General features: G+C 41.6%; 1 protein-coding gene across 3 annotated transcripts in view; it reads right to left on the minus strand.

Annotated features, from left to right (window-relative positions):
• Positions 1–18948, minus strand: part of WSCD1 (WSC domain containing 1) — a 220917-nt gene that overhangs the window by 46376 nt on the left and 155593 nt on the right. For 2 of the 3 annotated variants that reach the window (XM_068270210.1, XM_068270211.1), the window contains one exon: positions 7080–7198. In XM_068270210.1, coding sequence (XP_068126311.1) covers positions 7080–7198 — 119 coding nt within the window. The remainder of the gene's footprint in view (positions 1–7079; positions 7199–18948) is intronic. The other variant, XM_068270212.1, reaches the window with a different exon arrangement.

The following is an 18948-nucleotide window of genomic DNA, read 5'->3' on the forward strand; positions in this document are numbered from 1 at the left end:
CGCAATACAGGAGGCGGGGAACGGCGAGAGTAACACTGCACATGTAAACAACCTGCTGGCGACACGCTGTGTGTTGCTAGCATGGCGGTTTAGTTTGGGGGAAAAAGCAGAGTGCAGGGGGAGACTGGAGGAGAGAGTATAGCAACAGAAGCTGGGCATTATATGCAGACCCAGCCTCTGTGTGCAAATAGGATTCTAAGAACCCACCTCGGGTTCTCTTTAAAAAGAATGCAGAACTGCTCAATCCGCTAGAGCAATTATAAAAGAGTACCTACATTCAAAATTGAAGTTTGCTTTAAAATTAATAAGTTGCCAAGATATATAAAATCACACATAACAAAGTGTGATTTTCTTACCCCCAGGGTCCGTATTCCACATATGGGGCTTGATTCACAAAAGAGAGCTAACTGTTAGCACGGCCGTTTTCGCGCGAATTTTCGCATTGCGTGCGATCGCAAATCTTCGCGCGAAACGATAACGTTTTCGCACGCAAACGCAAATTTTACCGCGAAATCGATAACGTTGTGTGAAATTGGGTCAAGCTGATTTTCTACTTTCCAACCCATAAGTGCAAAGGATGCTGTGGGATTGATGTCATAACTCCACCCTCATGCGGTTCTCCCATCCTATAACCTTTATGAAAAGAGATGTGATCTAATCCAGACAGGCAGACTGAAATCTGAAATAAGAATTATAGCAAACAGACATTATAAGACAGGCTGCAGCTGTTCTCATGTCTCTCCACTCCTTACACACTATGAAAAGAGATGTAAATTGATCCAGTCAGGCAGAGAGCAGGAGAGGGAGGGGCAGGGGAGGGAACCAGGTTGGAGGGGATGACACAATGCTGAGGGTGTACATTGGCAAGGCTTCAGCATTGGGGAAAGAAGGATGTGCTACTACAGATATACATGTGAGTGTTTTCTATCCACTTCGATGTACCCAATGTAAATTTTATATGTTCATCTAATTGTACACAGTGCATAGACTACACATATGTATTGCCATTCAAACCTTTCTTTGGCCGGAGGTGCTCTTTAAATAAAAGTGCAAAAGAAAAAAGAGGAACCATGTGTAGAAAACCTTAAACTGTGAGCTATCTGAATGATGTTAATCCCAATCCATAGGCACCAGCAGCTATTTAGCTTACATTGTTCTGCATGATTTATATATCTATATTATCATATAGAGCTACCTTTTCTCCTTTTGCATAGTATTTCATTGTTTAATCAAGCACATATGTATAACAAGCTGCATAATGATCTATGTAATGAGTTCACTTGACTTCTCTGGCTGATATAATGGATGGAACCAGTAACAGCGATGCTACCTGGTAAATTGCCTCTGTCAGTGCATAACACTAAACTATTAACTATTAACTAGCTATGTTCTGTAGACCACAGGCTACAGCTACCTGTCTGCTGAACTAAATGAGATTTTGTTAGTCTTTTGTAGGAATGTGTGGCGGGATTCCATAGAATTGATTTCATAGTGGAGTACGTGTTGCAGTTACATTTTTGTGGTAGATCTCTTTAAAAGTCTGCCATATGGTATTTCACTGGTAAAAGCGGGTGTCAGTTCATTTATGTTGCTTTCTGGTTTCAGGTGCGATTGCATTATTATTATTATTGATTTATAAAGTGCCAACATATTCCGTGGAGCTGTACAAAGTAAGGAACAAACATGGGGTACAGAATAATACAGAAAATGGTATACACCGATACACGAAATACAGAATGGGTGACAAAATACAGAATTGTTAATAACAGTGACAAAACTAATATGAATAAATGTGTAACAAATTTCAAGACACAAAAGGGTGAGAGAGCCCTGCCCTTGTGCCCCCTCCTCCTAAGACCAACTATACTCTTTAGGGGGGGGGGGGCACATGGCTAACCTATAGACTAAACGGGGAGGGAAGGGAAGTAAACATGGTTACCTATACACTAAGGGGGGGGGGGGGGATGAGAGTGAACAAGGCTACCTATGCACTAACAGGGGTGGAGTGCACTAGGCTACCTATACACTAAAGGGGGGAGTGCACTAGGCTACCTATACACTAAAGGGGGGGATAGGAGTGCACAAGGCTACTTATACACCAAAGGGGGGGAAGGCTACCTATACTCTTACTCTTTAGGAGGGGAGCATATGGTTTCCTATGCACTAAAGGGGGGGAGGAAATCAGAGTGCACATGGATACCTATACACTAAAGGGGGGGGGGGGGATGTGAGTGCATGTGGCTCCCTGTACACTAAGTGGGAGGGGGGAAATGGCACATGATCTTTGCTACCACCTGTATGTACAGTGTAATATACATAGCGTAACTCCGTGAAAATGTATTAAAGATTAAAACTTCAGAACAGAACACTCACAAGCCTCAATGGGTCAAAAGCGTATAGCAAAACAGTCCGGGTCCCGGGAACCACTCGGCTGCTGCAGCGTAAGATCCAGGCTCCCTCCCTTCTCCCCGCCGTCACTACTTCCTCATACAGTCTTGTAACATGTGCTAAAGCTCCGCCCCGCTGCCTGTTAGTCCAGGCTATCCCAACATTTAAATTATGTCCCTAGTACAATGTATGGCGAAAATATATTATTTGGAAATACGGGTATATTTTTCTGTGTTTTGTGTGTCCCATCATTTGTAAGTCCTTATGTACTAAACTAACAGTAATATACCCTCATGACATACATGTTAAAAAAAAGCTAAGTCCCTAAGGCAACTATTTATGGATTTATTTATTTTTTACGTGTTTTTATTTTATTTTATTTGTTTGCTTGGTAACTGGGGTGGGGGGGGGGGGCTTTGGAAGTAATTAGATTTTATATTTTTCTTTAATAAATAAAATTTGTGCAGTGTTATTTAACTTTTAACTCTTAATTTAACTTTTCACCACTAGATGGCAATAGAAACACTCCCTGTTTTTTTTCCCTGTTCATTCACGTTTATACTTATGAATGGACATGGCCCCTGATTGGGGTCATGTCCATTTATTACAGGCACTGCAACTGGTTCCGAGAAGCTTTGCTTCTCTTCCCCAATTGGTGAAACGTAAAATCGCCGGGGTGCGCAGGGCCGCAGCCCCACAACCCCCGCGGGTATAGTCGTTTGCAAACTGGATGAGAATACTCATCCAGTTTTCCTTTAGCTGTGCCTATTTGGACGAGAATACTTGCCCAGATACTGTAGGTTTAAGTGGTTAACAGTGGGTATTTATCCAGCTATAACATGATGGACTGTGCCTTTGCTATATTTACTAAATTTCATTGTTCTTTCATTTGCTTTTGCTAAAAATTTAGCTCAGACGTGTGATAGCTTTTATTAACTATGCCTTGCAAACATTTGTGAATTTGTATTAGTTTGGATAGATTTTTGACATGTTAGAGCATTTGTAGTGTTTTTGCTGTCTTTAATAGTGTGTTGGAGCCATATATTTAACCTCCTTAGCGGTAACCCCATGCTGGACACGGGGTAAGCCGCCACGGAGGATTCCTCAGGCCCTGCTGGGCCGATCTGCATAATTATTTTTTTCAAACACGCAGCTAGCACTTTGCTAGCTTCGTGTTTGTTGTGATCGCTGCCGCCCACCGCTGATGCGCCATTACCCGCCGCGATACAGGCCCCCCTGCATACCCCTTGCGCAGCCTGGCCAATCGCCACCAGGCTGCGGTATGGGGTGGATCGGGTTTCCCTGTGACGTCACGACGTCGGCGATGTCGATGACGTCACTCCGTTTGTCGCCATGGCGCGGGGGAAGCCCTCAAGGAAATCCCGTTCAGAATGGTATTTCCTTATGGGCAAGTGGCGCCGGCGGCGATTGGTGAATGCAGGGGGCCGCCACAGGGAGGGGGAAAGCATGTAGCTAGCGCTAGGCTAGCTACATGCTAAAAAAACAAAACAAAAGTTGAAAAAAAACCTCCAGCCGCCGCGCAGCCGCACTTATCATACTGCCAGGGAGGTTAAATTTGGTCAGGTGTTTAGACACATAATGTTGGGCCAATTTCAATAAAACTAATATCATGACTTCTAGTGAACCCAGATGATCTCTTAAGGCTCTCATCCCCTTATCTAGCCTGCAAATCACTGCATAATGTGCAATAAAACTACACATTAAACAATGATACTACTACTACTACTACTACTACTACTACTACTACTACTACTACTACCACCCCCACCACCACCACCACTACTACTACTACTACTACTACTACTACTAATAATAATAATAACAACAATAATTTCACTAAATCATACATAATGTAATTGGAAGAAGACGCTCCTTACCTCTTTTATAATTAACAAATTGATCATTTCTTAAAATTATTTCCCCCTGCTACTTTACTGGTATCACATTCCCATCATCATGAAGGTCGAGATTCTGCTAAAAATGAATCTCCTTATTGACCAATGACCGCATGGATCACTATGGTAATATCAAGTATCAAAGGACTTCAGTAGCTTTCATAGCCACAATTTTTGCCTATCACTGGTTGGTTATGTTAATATGTAGAAATTTGAACAGAGGTGCCAAAATAGAATACAAATATCTAAAACCATTTAAAAGGGGGAAGCTATGGTGGGCTTACCTTCCTTGTAGATCAACAGACATAAGACCGTTATTTGAATTCAAAAATAATATTTATTAGAAGCTCCCCAAAGCAACACGTTTTGCAGGTAACAATCCTGCTTCATCAGGCAAATAATGGAGAACACAGCTAAGTGTCTGCACCGCAGCCAAGCGCCTCTGTTGGTTGGTTACGGTGGTCAGATGCCTTCTCTTCATTTTAGAGCTTTTAATGTAGCCATCTATCCAAAATAGCTTAGGCTTACCCCAGTGACAATAAGCAGAAGGGAATTTTACAAAGCTATTATTACATTACAGAATTACCAAGGCTTTGTGATATATCAATGTCCTTTAATGGGTTTACATGCTTTTTAGTGCAGACTCCATACAGCCTTTATGGGCTCCATTGATAGCCTCTCTTACACTGAGCACTCTTAATGTGAGACAATTATGGTTTAATCATATAACAGTGTAGTTGGAACAAGAGATATGAAATAAATATCTATATACCCAATTCTGTGCTGGCTTTGTAGCTGCAGCGACTGTATTCACACATTCATTCAGTGAACTATTTTCACAGCAGTGGGTCATTATAAGTATATAAAAATATATGTCGTATATTTTCTGCTGCTGAAATAGCGAAGCTCGTTTTATTCATTCAGACTCTTAAAAGAAGATTTGAGCAATAGAGAGATTCACGTTTTTTTTTCTTTTTAACTGACGATTTTTTCAAATGATAACTGATATATTTAGAACTGAACCAGTATTTTAACAAGGCACTTAAAGTGCACTTCACTAAGGACCTTTGAGTAGAACTGTAGTAAGATATATTCCTTTATAATTTTTACTGTTAATCAGGCACCTCTAATACCACTGCCGTATAGTGCATGTGTTTGAACTACCATGGCAAATACATGTGGGTTCATTTTTCCTTAGGGTGCCCATACATGGTACAATTTTTTTTTTCCGGATAGATAATTTTGTTTGATTATTGATTATTCCGTTAGATCGAATGTAAACATTTTTCCAACATGCCCGATCGGATTTTTACTGAAGAAACCAGATAATTGTTCGTTTTTCTTGATTGAAAAAAAGATTATTTTGTACTTTCATTCGATTCGATTGTTTTGGTTGAATAAAAGGGAAAATCAAACATTTTTATTCTACCATGTATGGGTACCATTAAAGAAACACTGAACATAACTAAAAAATGCAATACCTAACTTACCTGGGGCTTTCTCCAGCCCGCCATGGTTCTTGAGATCCATTGCTGTCCTCTGTTAGCTGCTCAATCTAGCCAGAAGCCGTGAGCCACTGTGCATGCACGGCCCATCTGCATGCCTGTTTCACTTGCGCTTCTTTTTTTAAAAAACCCTCGAATGTGCAGAACACTCACGGCGGCGCGTGCACATTGGACAAGCGAGATGGACACTCTGTGCACACAACTCTCCGTCAGTTAGCTAACCATCGAGAGCCATCATCAGGAGAACAGAGGGAACCCAAAGAACACCAAAGGTCGTCACGGACTAGGTGGGACTGAAGGGAGCCCCAGGTAAGTTCAGTATTGCCTTTTTTAGTTGTGTTCAATGTTCCACTAAGCTACCTTAAGAAGGTGGCTGAAGCTTTTTTATTGTTTTCCATAAACGTGAAATTGATACATCTATGAATTTGGAGGACTTGGAAATGCTGGGAATTTTAAACTAGCTGTTCAGCATTAGAGGTGCCCACATACATATGAATTACTAAAAATAAGAGGAAAATGTTACGCTGTTCCACAGATTGTGGCATATGCTCAAAGCATTGGTAAAGTTTTTGTTGGTAGAGGTCATGCAGCAATTTTACTTTTAGGGCCCTTTTCCACTGTGCTGATGTGCATCTTGCAAGACACATGCCACCACTTACAGTGATGCGAGAATGCATCCGAATCGCCCTTTGCTCATGCCATGCCTGACTATAGGGATTTGCATGCGTGATGAAAGCGAACTGCAGCATGCCATGTGTTTTTATTCCCCCCATATGTGATATGGACGCAAGCCTATTGATTTCAGAGGACTGCATTTCCCCATGTGAATCAAATGCGAATAAACACTGCAAGTTCCATGTCTGTGAAAATAAGCCCTTTAAGAGGAACTGTGGTGATGATCTATTTGTGAAAAGGTAAACATTTCTCATGGGAAAGGGGGTATCAGCTACTGATTGGAATGAAGTTCAATCCTTAGTTGAAGTTCCTCTTTAAGTATGATGACAAGGTAGCTCATATTGCACAATTGCAGTCACCCACATTACATACATGCTTTTGCTACAATACAATATTTTTTGCATATTGGAAATTTCCTTTAAAGCATCACAAACTTCAAAATAATTAAAGGAGTAAAGCCGTCTTAAATTCAACAGAAGCAAAAAGATAAGGGAGAAAGGAGGTAAGGTAGCATTCAACTTTTCATTTTCACTCAGTGACAATCAATATATTGAACATCAAAATATTTGCAACTTGTAGAAATATAAAGACTTACTTTTACTGAGCAGAATTCAGAGCACATTTCTGTGGTGAGATTTGGAAAGGAGGCAGGGAATATCTGTGTACCATTTTCAGGGGTTCTGTAACATCCTCTGTAGGTGACATTCTTTCCTGCTGACACAAAAAAAAATAGAGAAACAGATGAAAGAAGGTTTTTAAAAGTTTTATCACTTTTTGTGATAAAATTATTAAAGTGAACCTCCGGACTAAAAATTGACTCAGCAGCACTGAAAAGGCCTGGTGTTTCTTTAACAGTTTCACAGCATCAGAACTTTGTTTCTCTTATACAAGCCTCATTTTTAGATGCACAGTAGAAAACTGCCTGGGCTTTTTGCCCCTGATGCTGTGCAAAGCATGATGGGATTTCTGATGTTGTTGTTCTTGTTCTGCTGTTTTGGTGCAATTTTTTATTTTTTTTTACATTTTGAATTTGACATTTGAAGCCTAGCGCATGCAGCTGGGAGGGGTTATCAGGACACAGGACAGTTGGAACGGTGTCTCATGCTCCTTGTCACCTCCTTTCAACCAAAAAGATGATTGCCCCATGACAAAGATGGCAGCCCCCATGATTCACAAACATTTGCCTGTTCTTTTAAAACAGGGTGGGTAAAAAAATTATATTACCTATCTATTCTAATTAACATAACTAATGTAACTTGATGACAGTATGTTTGTTTAGGCTGAAGTTCCCCTTTAAGTAGACTATAAACCAATTAGCAGCTTAAAAGAAATATCTCATTTGAGAAAAGTGCACTGCTTTTGACCTGAGTCGGCAGAATGCATGCTGTAAAAACTTTGAAATGCTTTGATGTCTCTCTGCTAGCAGAAAATATAGAAAATGAAAGCAGAATTCCTCTGTTATTGTCACTTCCTACACTTCCTACTAGTGACCAGTGGCCATAAATACATATTACAGCAGTACTAAATATTAGCAAGGAAATGTAACAAATAAGAAAAAAAATTACTAAAATAAAATGACCTAGAGCACTTGAAAACCTCTAAATAAATTGGCTGCTAAAGGGTCAAAAACACAGTGTGACTGTCAAAGGATACCAGAGCTAAAGGGAGTAGGAAAAACAATACAGGTTTTATAGGTTTTATGTGAATTGTGGGCTTGTGCTCCCTGTCTTTCCCCCTTCCCATCCTGTGCTCCCTGTCTTTTCCTCCCCCCTCTCCCACATTCTGTGCTCCCTGTCTTTCCCTCTCTCCCACCCTGTACTACCTGTCTTTCCCTCTCCCATGTGCCCTGTCTTTCACTACCCTCTCTCCCCATCCTGTGCTCCCTGTCTTTCCCCCTCCCCATCCTGTGCTTCCTGTCTTTCCCTCCCCCCTCTCCCCATCCTGTTCTCCCTGTCTTTTCCTCTCTCCTATCCTGTGCTCTCTGTCTTTCCCTCTCCACTCATCCTGTGCTACCTGTCTTTCCTTCTCTTCCATCCTGTGCTCCCTGTCTTCCCCTTTCTCCCATTTTGTGCTCCTTGTCTTTCCCTTACCGCTATCCTGTGCTACCTGCCTTTCCCTCTCTACCATCTTGTGCTCCCTGTCTTCCTCTCTCTCCCATCATGTGCTTGCTGTCTTCCCCTCTCCCCCATCCTGTGTTCCCTGTCTTTCCTTCTCTCCCATTATGTTCTCCCTGTCTTTCCCTCTCCCCTCTCTCCCACCCTGTGCTCCCAGTTTTTCTTTCTTTCCCATCCTGTGCTCCCTGTCTTTCCCTCTCCTTTTTTCCATCCTGTGCTCCGTCTTTTCTTCTCTCATCTCTCCCATCTTGTGCTCCCATTTTCCACTCCCCTGTCCTAGTGGTTTTAGTATTGTGTGTGCGGGCTAGCACGAGTTGGGGCGGGGGGGGGGGGGGGTGGTTGACAGTTGGCCCAGGGCAGTAAAAAGTAGTAATCTGGCCCTGTGCTTGTGTGTCTGAAGGTAGCCATTTCAGTTGCTTTTCTTTAACAATCCATAAGCTTCTCTGTGGGCAATATAAGACGTAGGCCAAGAAAGGTTTTCTACTTGTCTTAAGGTACATACACACACCCAACAAAGTGAGTGACCAACTCCCCGACATAACGGACCCCACGACAAACCATTCACATGACCAATTCATTTACATAATGCGCGTGCAAGGAAAACAATGGACCGCAGGCATGGCCGTATTCAAAACAAATTAATTGAACACACGTCGCCAATTGCACGATATCAGCCCAACAGCCATGTGAGTTGATCTGGTGTATGGATCGAGCAAAACACCTCTTATCGGTCGCTCATCTCGTCATTTGCCACGTGTACACATGCCTGATTGTTATATAACAGAGCAAAATCACACGACAATCGGGAAGATTTATTGGACTTGTGTACTAGCCTTTTGTCCCAGTAACAATGTTCTCAGGGAAGAGTGTAGCATTAAACAATAATTTAAGACATGCTATTGTTCATTTAACCTGTTTTTTATGTATATTTTTATTTTCTTAGATTAAGGGATCAGTGTGATTAACAATTACAACAAGCATTAGATTGTGATCCTTCATTATAGGATCAAATGCCATCAACTAGCAAAATAAACCAAAAACATTATTTCCACTTTCTCTATTGATTTTTTCTTGTGATCTGCATTCAAGCAGAAAACAAGCTTCAAAAAACAGAGCTTTAACCATTTTAATGCTTCGCTTGCCCTGCAAGAAGAAACTGATACATTCTACAACAACCTATAGATTTGACAAGCATAAGGTTTCACTACAGTGCGCATGTTTTCAAAGAGCTGCAACTATTTTGAAAAAAATAAATCTGTGTTTCTGTTATAGTCTTTATGAAACATTACATTATTAGCTGGTGGTGCACAGTACACTGCATGAGGCAGGCGTGCACACACCATCTCTCTGGATGCAACATCCCATATTGCACGGTTAAAGGGCTAACGCCCGAAACGTCGTGCTGTTTTTATGCTGTGTATATGTCTGCATGAATGAAATAAAAAGACAAGTTGGATATTACATCCACTATGCAGGACTGGACCAATCAGACTGGACCAATCAAATTGCAAAATTGGGTGAATTAAATTGCATGAATGGGCCAATCATTTTGGGCCAATTAGATTGGACCAATTTAATTAAATGATTAGAATCATCAGATTGGGGCAATTCAACTGCAGGATTTGTACAACCAAATTGCTCAAACTGCTCAATTGAACCAATCAGTTTGCATGATTGAACCAATATGATTGGTCCAATCTGGTCCAATTTCGTAATTCAATTGGTTCAATCTGATTGGACCCCAGTAACCCTGTGACCAACTGTTCCAAGTTTGCAGTCTAAGAACGGTTGCAGTAAAAATTAAGGGCTGAAATATGATTAGCTGTTGTAGGCTTCATCCACTTTTTCTGAATTTTTTATCCCAGTCACTCAGTGAGTGACTGTGCCAAGTTTTGGGATTCTGGCTTTAATACTGTGAGAATAACAATATTTTAAATTTTCCAGTTGAAGTCAATGGGTTTAATCGGACTGTCTGCTTTTGGCTCCACTCACTTTTTTGAATCCTCAAAATGTGACCCATTTTTTCAGGTTGAATCCACGATTACCACTTTCTGTGGTCCAGGTGAGGGCAATAGTATGGTGGGGCTTATGGTGCTATTAGGTCTCCCCCTTCCCCTTAACAATGGGGTGATCTGACCAAACACCCACTTACACTCTAGTAGATAGGTAAGGGGGTATTTGAACACACCTCATACCTATTTATCTGATGTATGGGAGTGGATAAAACACACAGCTGTAAATTTATTTAATTTCTTCTATATACTGTTAGATGGTTTTGGGTCCTTCTCCAGGATCCCTGTCTTGAGACACCATTTCTTGTAAGTTGCATAAAGTCTTCTTTAAAATCAATTTTTTTTTAATAAATTGAATCTTAAAATAACAACAACAATAACGATAATACTTTTATAGCATTTTTCTCTATGGGGGCTCAAAGCACTGTGACCTGCATTACGAAGTCTCAAAGGCTCGGGAAAAGAGGTGGGTTTTTAGTAGCCTTTTTTTAAAGCTGTCCAGAAAAGGAGCCTCTCACACTGACTGTGGAAGTGAGTTCCATAGAGTAGGGGCTGCATAGGAAAAGGGCTGAGCACCAAATGTTAAGTGTATCCTGGGAATAACCAGATTCATCTTGTTGTTAGAGCGGAGGAGCATAAAGTTCCAATAGATCCGCTATGTATTTGGGTCCCATGTGGTTTAGAACCTTGAATGTCAGCAGGCAGATCTTAAAATGGATTTTCCATTTTACTGGCAACTACTGGGGTGATGTGTGAGCTGCGGGGGGCCTTGGCTAGGAGTCTGGCTGCAGCATTCTGTACTAGTTGTAAGGGGCGCAGAACCTTATCTGTAGATCCGATGAACAGGGCATTGCAGTAGTCCAGGCAGGAGGATTCAAATGCATGAACCAGGGCAGATAGGTCTTCAGCTGGGATAAGGTGCTTTATTCTCACTATATTTCTCAGATGAAAGAAGGAAGACTTGACAACAGCCGATACCTGCTGTCTGAGTGTTAGCTTTCCATCCAGGATCACCCCAAGGTTTTCGGACAGTCTTTATACTGAACGGTATCTCCTCCAATAGCTAGTTTGAAGTGGGGAGAGTTTTGGACTTTATCCATGTGTGGCCCACCTACTACCAACACCTCTGTTTTATCAGAGTTCAGCTTCAACCAGCTGGTGTCCATCCAATTTTGTAATTCCATTAGACATACATTGATGGATACTGATGGGTCTTGAGTGCAAGGCAGGCTTAAAGGACAGATACAGTTGTGTGTCGTCTGCATAACAGTGGTATCCTAGGCCATAGTTCTGGACTATTTTGCCCACTGGGAGCATGTAGACTGCAAAGAGTAATGGAGATAGAACAAAACCCTGTGGAACACCATAGGCAATTGGCACTGGGTTAGTATGTGCCCAGATACACTTGCTGTGTTCTGCCAGATGGACTGAAACCAGCTAAGAACAGCACCCTTTAGGCCACAGTAATTCTTCAATCTCTGGATTAGTATTTTATGATTCACAGTATCAAATGCTGCAGACAAGTCAAGAAGAATCAGAATTGAGCACTCGCCCTTGACTCTTGCTGTAAGTAGATCATTCATTACTTGGACTATTGCCGTTTCAGTGTTGTGCCTTTTCCTCAATCCAGACTGAAAGGTATAAAAAATGTTGCTATCTGTAAGCCTGGCTTCTAGCTGGTTGGCAACTGCTTTCTCAATAACTTTTTATAGGACTGGTAAGTTCGCCCCCGGTCTGTAGTTTGTCACAGAGTCCGGATCTTAGCTTGCTTGCAGCCCTTATTGAAGATTCACTGGCTCCTGACTCCATCAGCATCTTCTTTTTTAGCTATGGAGCTTAATCACTGTTCTGCTGCCTGCCCCTCTTCTATTTATATAGCATATTATGGTGTCACTATGCACTCCTGCAACCTCTGTCACCATTGTACTCATCTGTGTAATGACAGCTGAAATTGATACACCTGTACATTTAATAGGCTCCTGACCCAATGATTACTGTGAGCCAATCAAATTGATCACAGCAAAAAGTTGGAAAAAAGGCTCTGGAACGTGAAACATGTTGACGATTTGGAGTTTTTTCGATTAAGGTCTGATTTATGCTGAATCTTGACTTTCTGAGTCTTGTATGTTGTGGGAGGTAAGCCCACCACTACCGACTATTTTCAACCTGTTTTAGCACATTTTATCCTAGTTTGGCATCTCTGTTACCAGTTATTTGTTTATCAATAGTTTCTTGTTGTTTTCAACACCTACAGAAAGCGGCAGCTTAACCCGAGTGTGAGTATTATTTCACTGCTTGCAATTAGGAAATTATCTTACCAAACCTACTACACTATCAATGGCTCTTGATTATCTCCTGTTGTGTTTTACACGCCCTAGAGAATGGTGTCATCATCAGTGTGTGACAGGTAGGGCCTGATTTCTGGTTATAGATTGGGAAGGTATGCAGTCCTTTTCAGAAGTCCAACACTTAAGGCCCGTTTCCATTAGAAGCGGTGCGATGTGGCTACATAGTCATATCGCACTGCGAGTGTGCTGAAAAACATGTACGGCAATGGAATAGTTTCCACTGAGTGCATGATGTGCGGAGCGATCCAAAAATCTACAGCATGCTGCAGATTCTTGCATGGCCGTATCCACTCGCACCGGCGTCCCATCTCCTCAATTGACTTCAGCATCGGGTGATGCGGAAGTGACGTGGCCAGCAGCGGAAGTGATGCAAAGTGGAGAGGTAGCCGCATCCGCATCACTATCCCTGTGGAAACAGGCCCTAAGTTTCCCCCTAGATACAGTGACCAAGCAATAAACCCCTCCATCCATCAGTGAGTGAAAATTATTAGGAGAGGATTTCCTTCAGAAGAAGTTTCAGTCTCAATACACCTTTAAAAACATACAGTATACACACATACACACACACACACACACACACACACACACACACACACACACAGCGCCTGCTCTATGTTTCTCACCAGCCGCAAGGCTCGTCATTAAAGCTCTGCCCATTCAAGTGAATAGGTAGCACTCGTACCATCGATTACCACCATTTACTGTTGTTTGCTCAAAGGCCGCATTCCAGTCCCGATTTTCCTGTCGTCCTAGCTGACCCGAGAAACAACATACTGCTGCCAGGGTGGCTTTCCTTCACATCTCTTTGTCCCCCTTGCGGGGGTTAAAACTGCCAGAAGCCACTGAAAGATGTCAAATGCTTTTCTGCAGGCTTGCAGAAAAACATTTGACCAACATGCCAGCAGAAGCCCGTGTGAACTTACCCTAAATTCTACTTTACTGTGTCACACCGAAGAATCTCTCCTTGATTTCTTACATTTTTAGAAAAACATTGACATTTTGCACATTGTCTTGAGAAATATGCAATGTCTTCTTATACTCTATGTTTTTTTTCTTAACTTTGTTATTCCCATTCCAAGCAGACACACTCTGCTACACTGATGAGCCCCAAGGGTAGAGTCTATTTTAAGGTTTCCCGTGTCATGCTAAGGCAGCAATACATTGCTTTAATGTAGGAAATGTAAGTTCCCAGTAGTCAATTCCCAATGAGCAGAAGATGTCTATTTTTACATTGTCACAGGAAAGTAACAAAAAAATGCTCTCTGACTCTTCATTTTATCAGGAAAGTAAACCTCAGTGGCAATTACCATGATCGTCATTAGAACCAATTTTTACTAAAACCTTAGCATACTGACTGATCACAAGTACTATGGTATCCCTGAACACTGCATGGAACGTGCAAGGCCAATGAAAGAAATATAACAGTGTAATATCAACGTAAATAGACAGACATACAGTATACTTAAAATTTACATACTGCCTACAGAACACTTAGTTTTAAAATAGACTTTTAAATGTCTCTATAAGCCAACATATACTGGATGTGGAAATTTAATCAAGTTGTCCTTAGGGTGAAACAGAAAAGAGTAAAATAAAGGGAACATTCTATTTCTTTTCTTAAAGGGACACTGTAGGGGGGTCAGGGGAAAATGAGTTGAACTTACCCGGGGCTTCTAATGGTCCCCCGTAGACGTCCTGTGCCCGCGCAGCCACTCACCGATGCTCCAGCCCCACATCCGGTTCACTTCTGGAATTTCAGACTTTAAAGTCCTAAAACCACTGCGCCTGCGTTGCCATGTCCTCGATCCCGCTGATGTCACCAGGAGCGTACTGCACAGACACAGACCACACTGGGCCTGTGCAGTATGCTCCTGGTGACATCAGTGGCATCGAGGACACAGCAAAGCAGGCGCAGTGGTTTTCAGACTTTAAAGCCTGAAATTCCAGAAGTGAACCGGAGGCGGGGCCGGAGCATCGGTGAGTGGCTGCGCGGGCACAGGATGTCTGCGAGGGACTATAAGAAGCCCCGGATAAGTTCAACTCATTTTCCCCCCGACCCTCCTACAGTGTCCCTTTAACCACATAATCATTATTTCATGACATTCTTTTGTATAGTATTTGTCATATCATATTTTCTCTGGTTTGCTCGATTTTCTACACCTGAAGTGGTTATTAGTGATTGTTTTGGGTGACAATGTGGGAACTGTCAATGTACAGACTCGCTGCTCAGCTATTTGCAACGTACACTATTGACATTCTGACTTAAAATTGTACTAAAAATGGTGCTAATAAATGTAAATAAGAGTTTTTTTGGAGTGTGTGTGGACAAATGGAGAACTGCACAATATATTTCACTGCTCTTTCTGCAAATGTTCACGTTGATTTAATAAAGGTTTGTATTTTATGATGATATCTATTTGCTTGTCAATTGTCATACTAACCTCTTTGGTCCACTACGGTATATTTTTGTTTGGCTGAATAATGTTGAGGTCAGCAGACTGTGATGTCCACTCCAAAACCTATACTTTTTAATGCTGTAACCAATATTGGGTCTTTGGCCTTGTGTTTGGTATCATGTCATGTTGGAAAGTCCAACAGTTTCACATTTACAGCTTCTAGGCAAATTATCTAACGGTATTCTCTGTGAACATGCTGTATTCTTTTTGACATCAACTCCGATTCCCTGTGCTAGCTCATACAACCCCAAAACCTCAAAGATCCACCACCATGTTTCACAGTAGGGATGGTGTACTTTTCATGCTAGGCCTCCAAACACAGCATCTACAGTTGTGATTGTTATGTACAGTTTTGGTCTTGCCACTCCAAATTACTGTTCTAGTAGTTTTGATGCTTGTCTAGGTGTTGTATTACATTTTTTAAGAGGGCTGTTTTGTGACATTGGCACAGTAATGGCCTCCTCCTGGCAATTCGGCCATATAGCCCATTTCTCTTGAAGTGCCTCCTTATTGTACATCTTGAAACATCCATACCACTTTTCTGTTGAGAAGCCTAGATGACCGCTGAAGGTATTTTTCGCTTTCTCTTTGTATCCAGAACAATTATCCTGGCAGTAGGGATGGCCAATGGGATGTCAATTGTTCATACAGGATTATGCAAATTCTGTATGCAAATGTATGCAGCTTGAAAATGAACTAATCCAATTATATATTGGCAGGAAATGATTGGTCCATTTTCAAGTTGCATACATTTGTATTCAGAAATTTTTGTTGGTCTACCTGATAGTGGTTTGGTGTCAACATAACCCTTCAATTACCATTTCTTTATGAGAGTTTGAAAACTGCTGATTGGCATTATCAACTCTTTGGATGTCTTTTTACAGTATATCCTTTTGTTATTTATAAAGTTAAACCACCTTCTCCCCAGGTGCTTTGACAGTTTTTTTTGCTTCCCCTATGGGTAAAATGATCAGGTGACTGTCAAGAGCCCCTAAAATCTCACTGACTACTGTAATTACAAACAAAAAGTCAAACTGAAAAGTTTTGCAAATCTGGAGGTACCCTTACATTTGTGTCCTCATTTAAAACCATTAAAAGTGGGTGTGGCAAGCTTTGAAAGGAGTGAATAGATAACCTCCTCCTCCTCCTTGCATCCACTGCTGGTGGGGTGTCTGAAAGATACGGGTTTATGGTGCCATCTGATCACCTGAAGTCAGATAGAACCCAACAGCTCACACATTTTTATTGAACAAAACATGAAGTAATCTGTGGTCCTGTAATACACAGTATGTAGAGTTTACTCCTGCCCTCCTTACTCCTACTGCAGTCTTTTTGAATCAGGACCTCTAACACACATTTGCTATCAAAAAAACAAATTTGTTAATCGTGATTAGTGATGGTCATGTCTTGGAGAACTTATAGAGAAGCATATGATTTGTCTGATCAGCTGATAGATTTGCAAAGCTCTGATTTGCTGTGATCACTTCCTGCTTTAGCAAATGATCACAACTAGCAAATCAGAGACTTACATATCCATCACCTGACCAAACACATCACGTGATTCTCCGTGAGTTCCCCTAGACATGATCATCACCAACCCTGTTATGTCTTAGTATGATCTCGATTTAGTAACCCTGCTGCTTACAAAAGCACCACATAAGTACCCCGATTTTTGTTTCTTCGCCTACTATGAAATCTTGTAATTTCCATAATGTAATTTACAAGTTAAATTTTGAACTCATAATTATGTCCTGTATTTCGTACATTTCCTAAACAACGAGCGGGTGCCAAGTGACCTATAGCTGACTCAGTGTAAATAAATCTGTCTACTTTTCTTCACAAGTTTTCCTGTTTATTTGTTTTGAATGGTGTTGACTTGCCCTCAAAGCCCCGAGTGAATGTTTTCTTATCTCGTGGACTCATTACCGCAAGAAGAGCAAATTAGCTTATTTCTCTGAATGAGCAGACAGATTACTGACACACAGATGAGCTATCATTGTAATTAATGTCTGCAAACATAAAATAATGCTGCAAATGTCAAATAGATAATATAAATTGTTTGATGCACCTAATCCCTTGTGTTGCAGCAGAATTACCAAAACAATAGATTTCATGAATATATTATACATGGGAAAACGCTAAGAGCAAACAGAAGCCGGCTCCACAGACTTACGCATCAATAATATAAGCAAAGAAATATTACAGGGTGCAACAAATAGTAAACCTGAAGCCTTCAAGGGAACCCAAACTGAAAAGGAAATGGCAAATGGCTGTTGTTCTAATTCTCTGATACTTTTCCATTTACTGAATCAGAATGAGTATGCTGATTGTGTAATCTGACTCATTCTGACTTACTGTAATTAGCTACATGCGTGTAGCAGTTGTGTGAAAAGAGTAAAAAAGGAACATGTGAAAAGCTAGAAAAACGATATCTTTAAATTACAACAGACACATCACAGACTCCATATTTATCTAACTTAGGCCCGGTTTAAATGGGCCTCCTGCAGCCTCTCGCTCAAATGCCTTTCTACAAGCATGCAGAAAAGCATTTGGCAGCTTTCAGCAGTGCTTCCCAGTGATCAATGTTCTTCCCACCCAAAGGGGGACATACAATCCTGGAAACAACCTATTTCATCCAGGATCACCTCAGACGATAAATTGGGATTGAAAAGTGATGTTTGCGCAAACCACGGTAAATTACTGTACCAGTGCTGCTCAATTGAATAGACAGCTCTTAAATGATGAGCGCTGTGGCCATTGTTTACTGCCCAGCAAGTGCCCATGGGAAACAGCTCTTAAACAGACCCTGAAAAGAGAAAATAAATGGTATCTGGACTTACCTGGGGCTTCCTCCAGCCCCCCCCCCCCCCCATAGCCCGCGAAGTCCCTCGGCATCTTCTGGGTGCCCTCGGTGGTCCCGCTGACAGCTCCACTAACCGACTTCAGCTGAAGTTGTGCACGGCCTCAATTTCATGCGTAAATTCGCGTGAAAAACATTACGCACATTAAAGCGCACACAAAACGCTAGCGTGACCATGATAAGAGTTCTCACGGCTTTGTGAATCAAGCCCATAGTGTGTTTTACTGTAGGGGAAGTCTAGGTTTCATCCTATACAATAGACCTTAACTGTCCCTGCATCATCCACTTTCCCTGTCTGTCCGTCCGAAGTTTTTTTGTACTGCGCATGTGCGCAGTACAGACAGCCGTTGGGACAGGAGGTCGGGCCAGGGAGCAGGGCGGCCGTGTGCGTGTGCGCGGTGGGTGGGTGCGCGTGTGCTGACTGACAGCGGTAATTTCTCTACCTAGAGCCCGTTTTTAAATGGGCTTAGGTAGACTAGTTTGTATATACTTTACATTTTGGAATTTCTCATGATAGTTATTCATCAACAACTGCAATCCCATTTTCTCATCTATTGTATCCTTTGACTAAAATTAATTCCAGCTAACCACATTGTTGTTTGGAGAGGCTGAGGCAGCGTCACACTTGTTGATATCACAGGTGTTTTTCTGCATTGACAAATTGCATGCAAAAA

This window comes from Hyperolius riggenbachi, chromosome 2 (genome assembly GCF_040937935.1).
Source record: "Hyperolius riggenbachi isolate aHypRig1 chromosome 2, aHypRig1.pri, whole genome shotgun sequence".
Classification (NCBI taxonomy): domain Eukaryota; kingdom Metazoa; phylum Chordata; class Amphibia; order Anura; family Hyperoliidae; genus Hyperolius; species Hyperolius riggenbachi.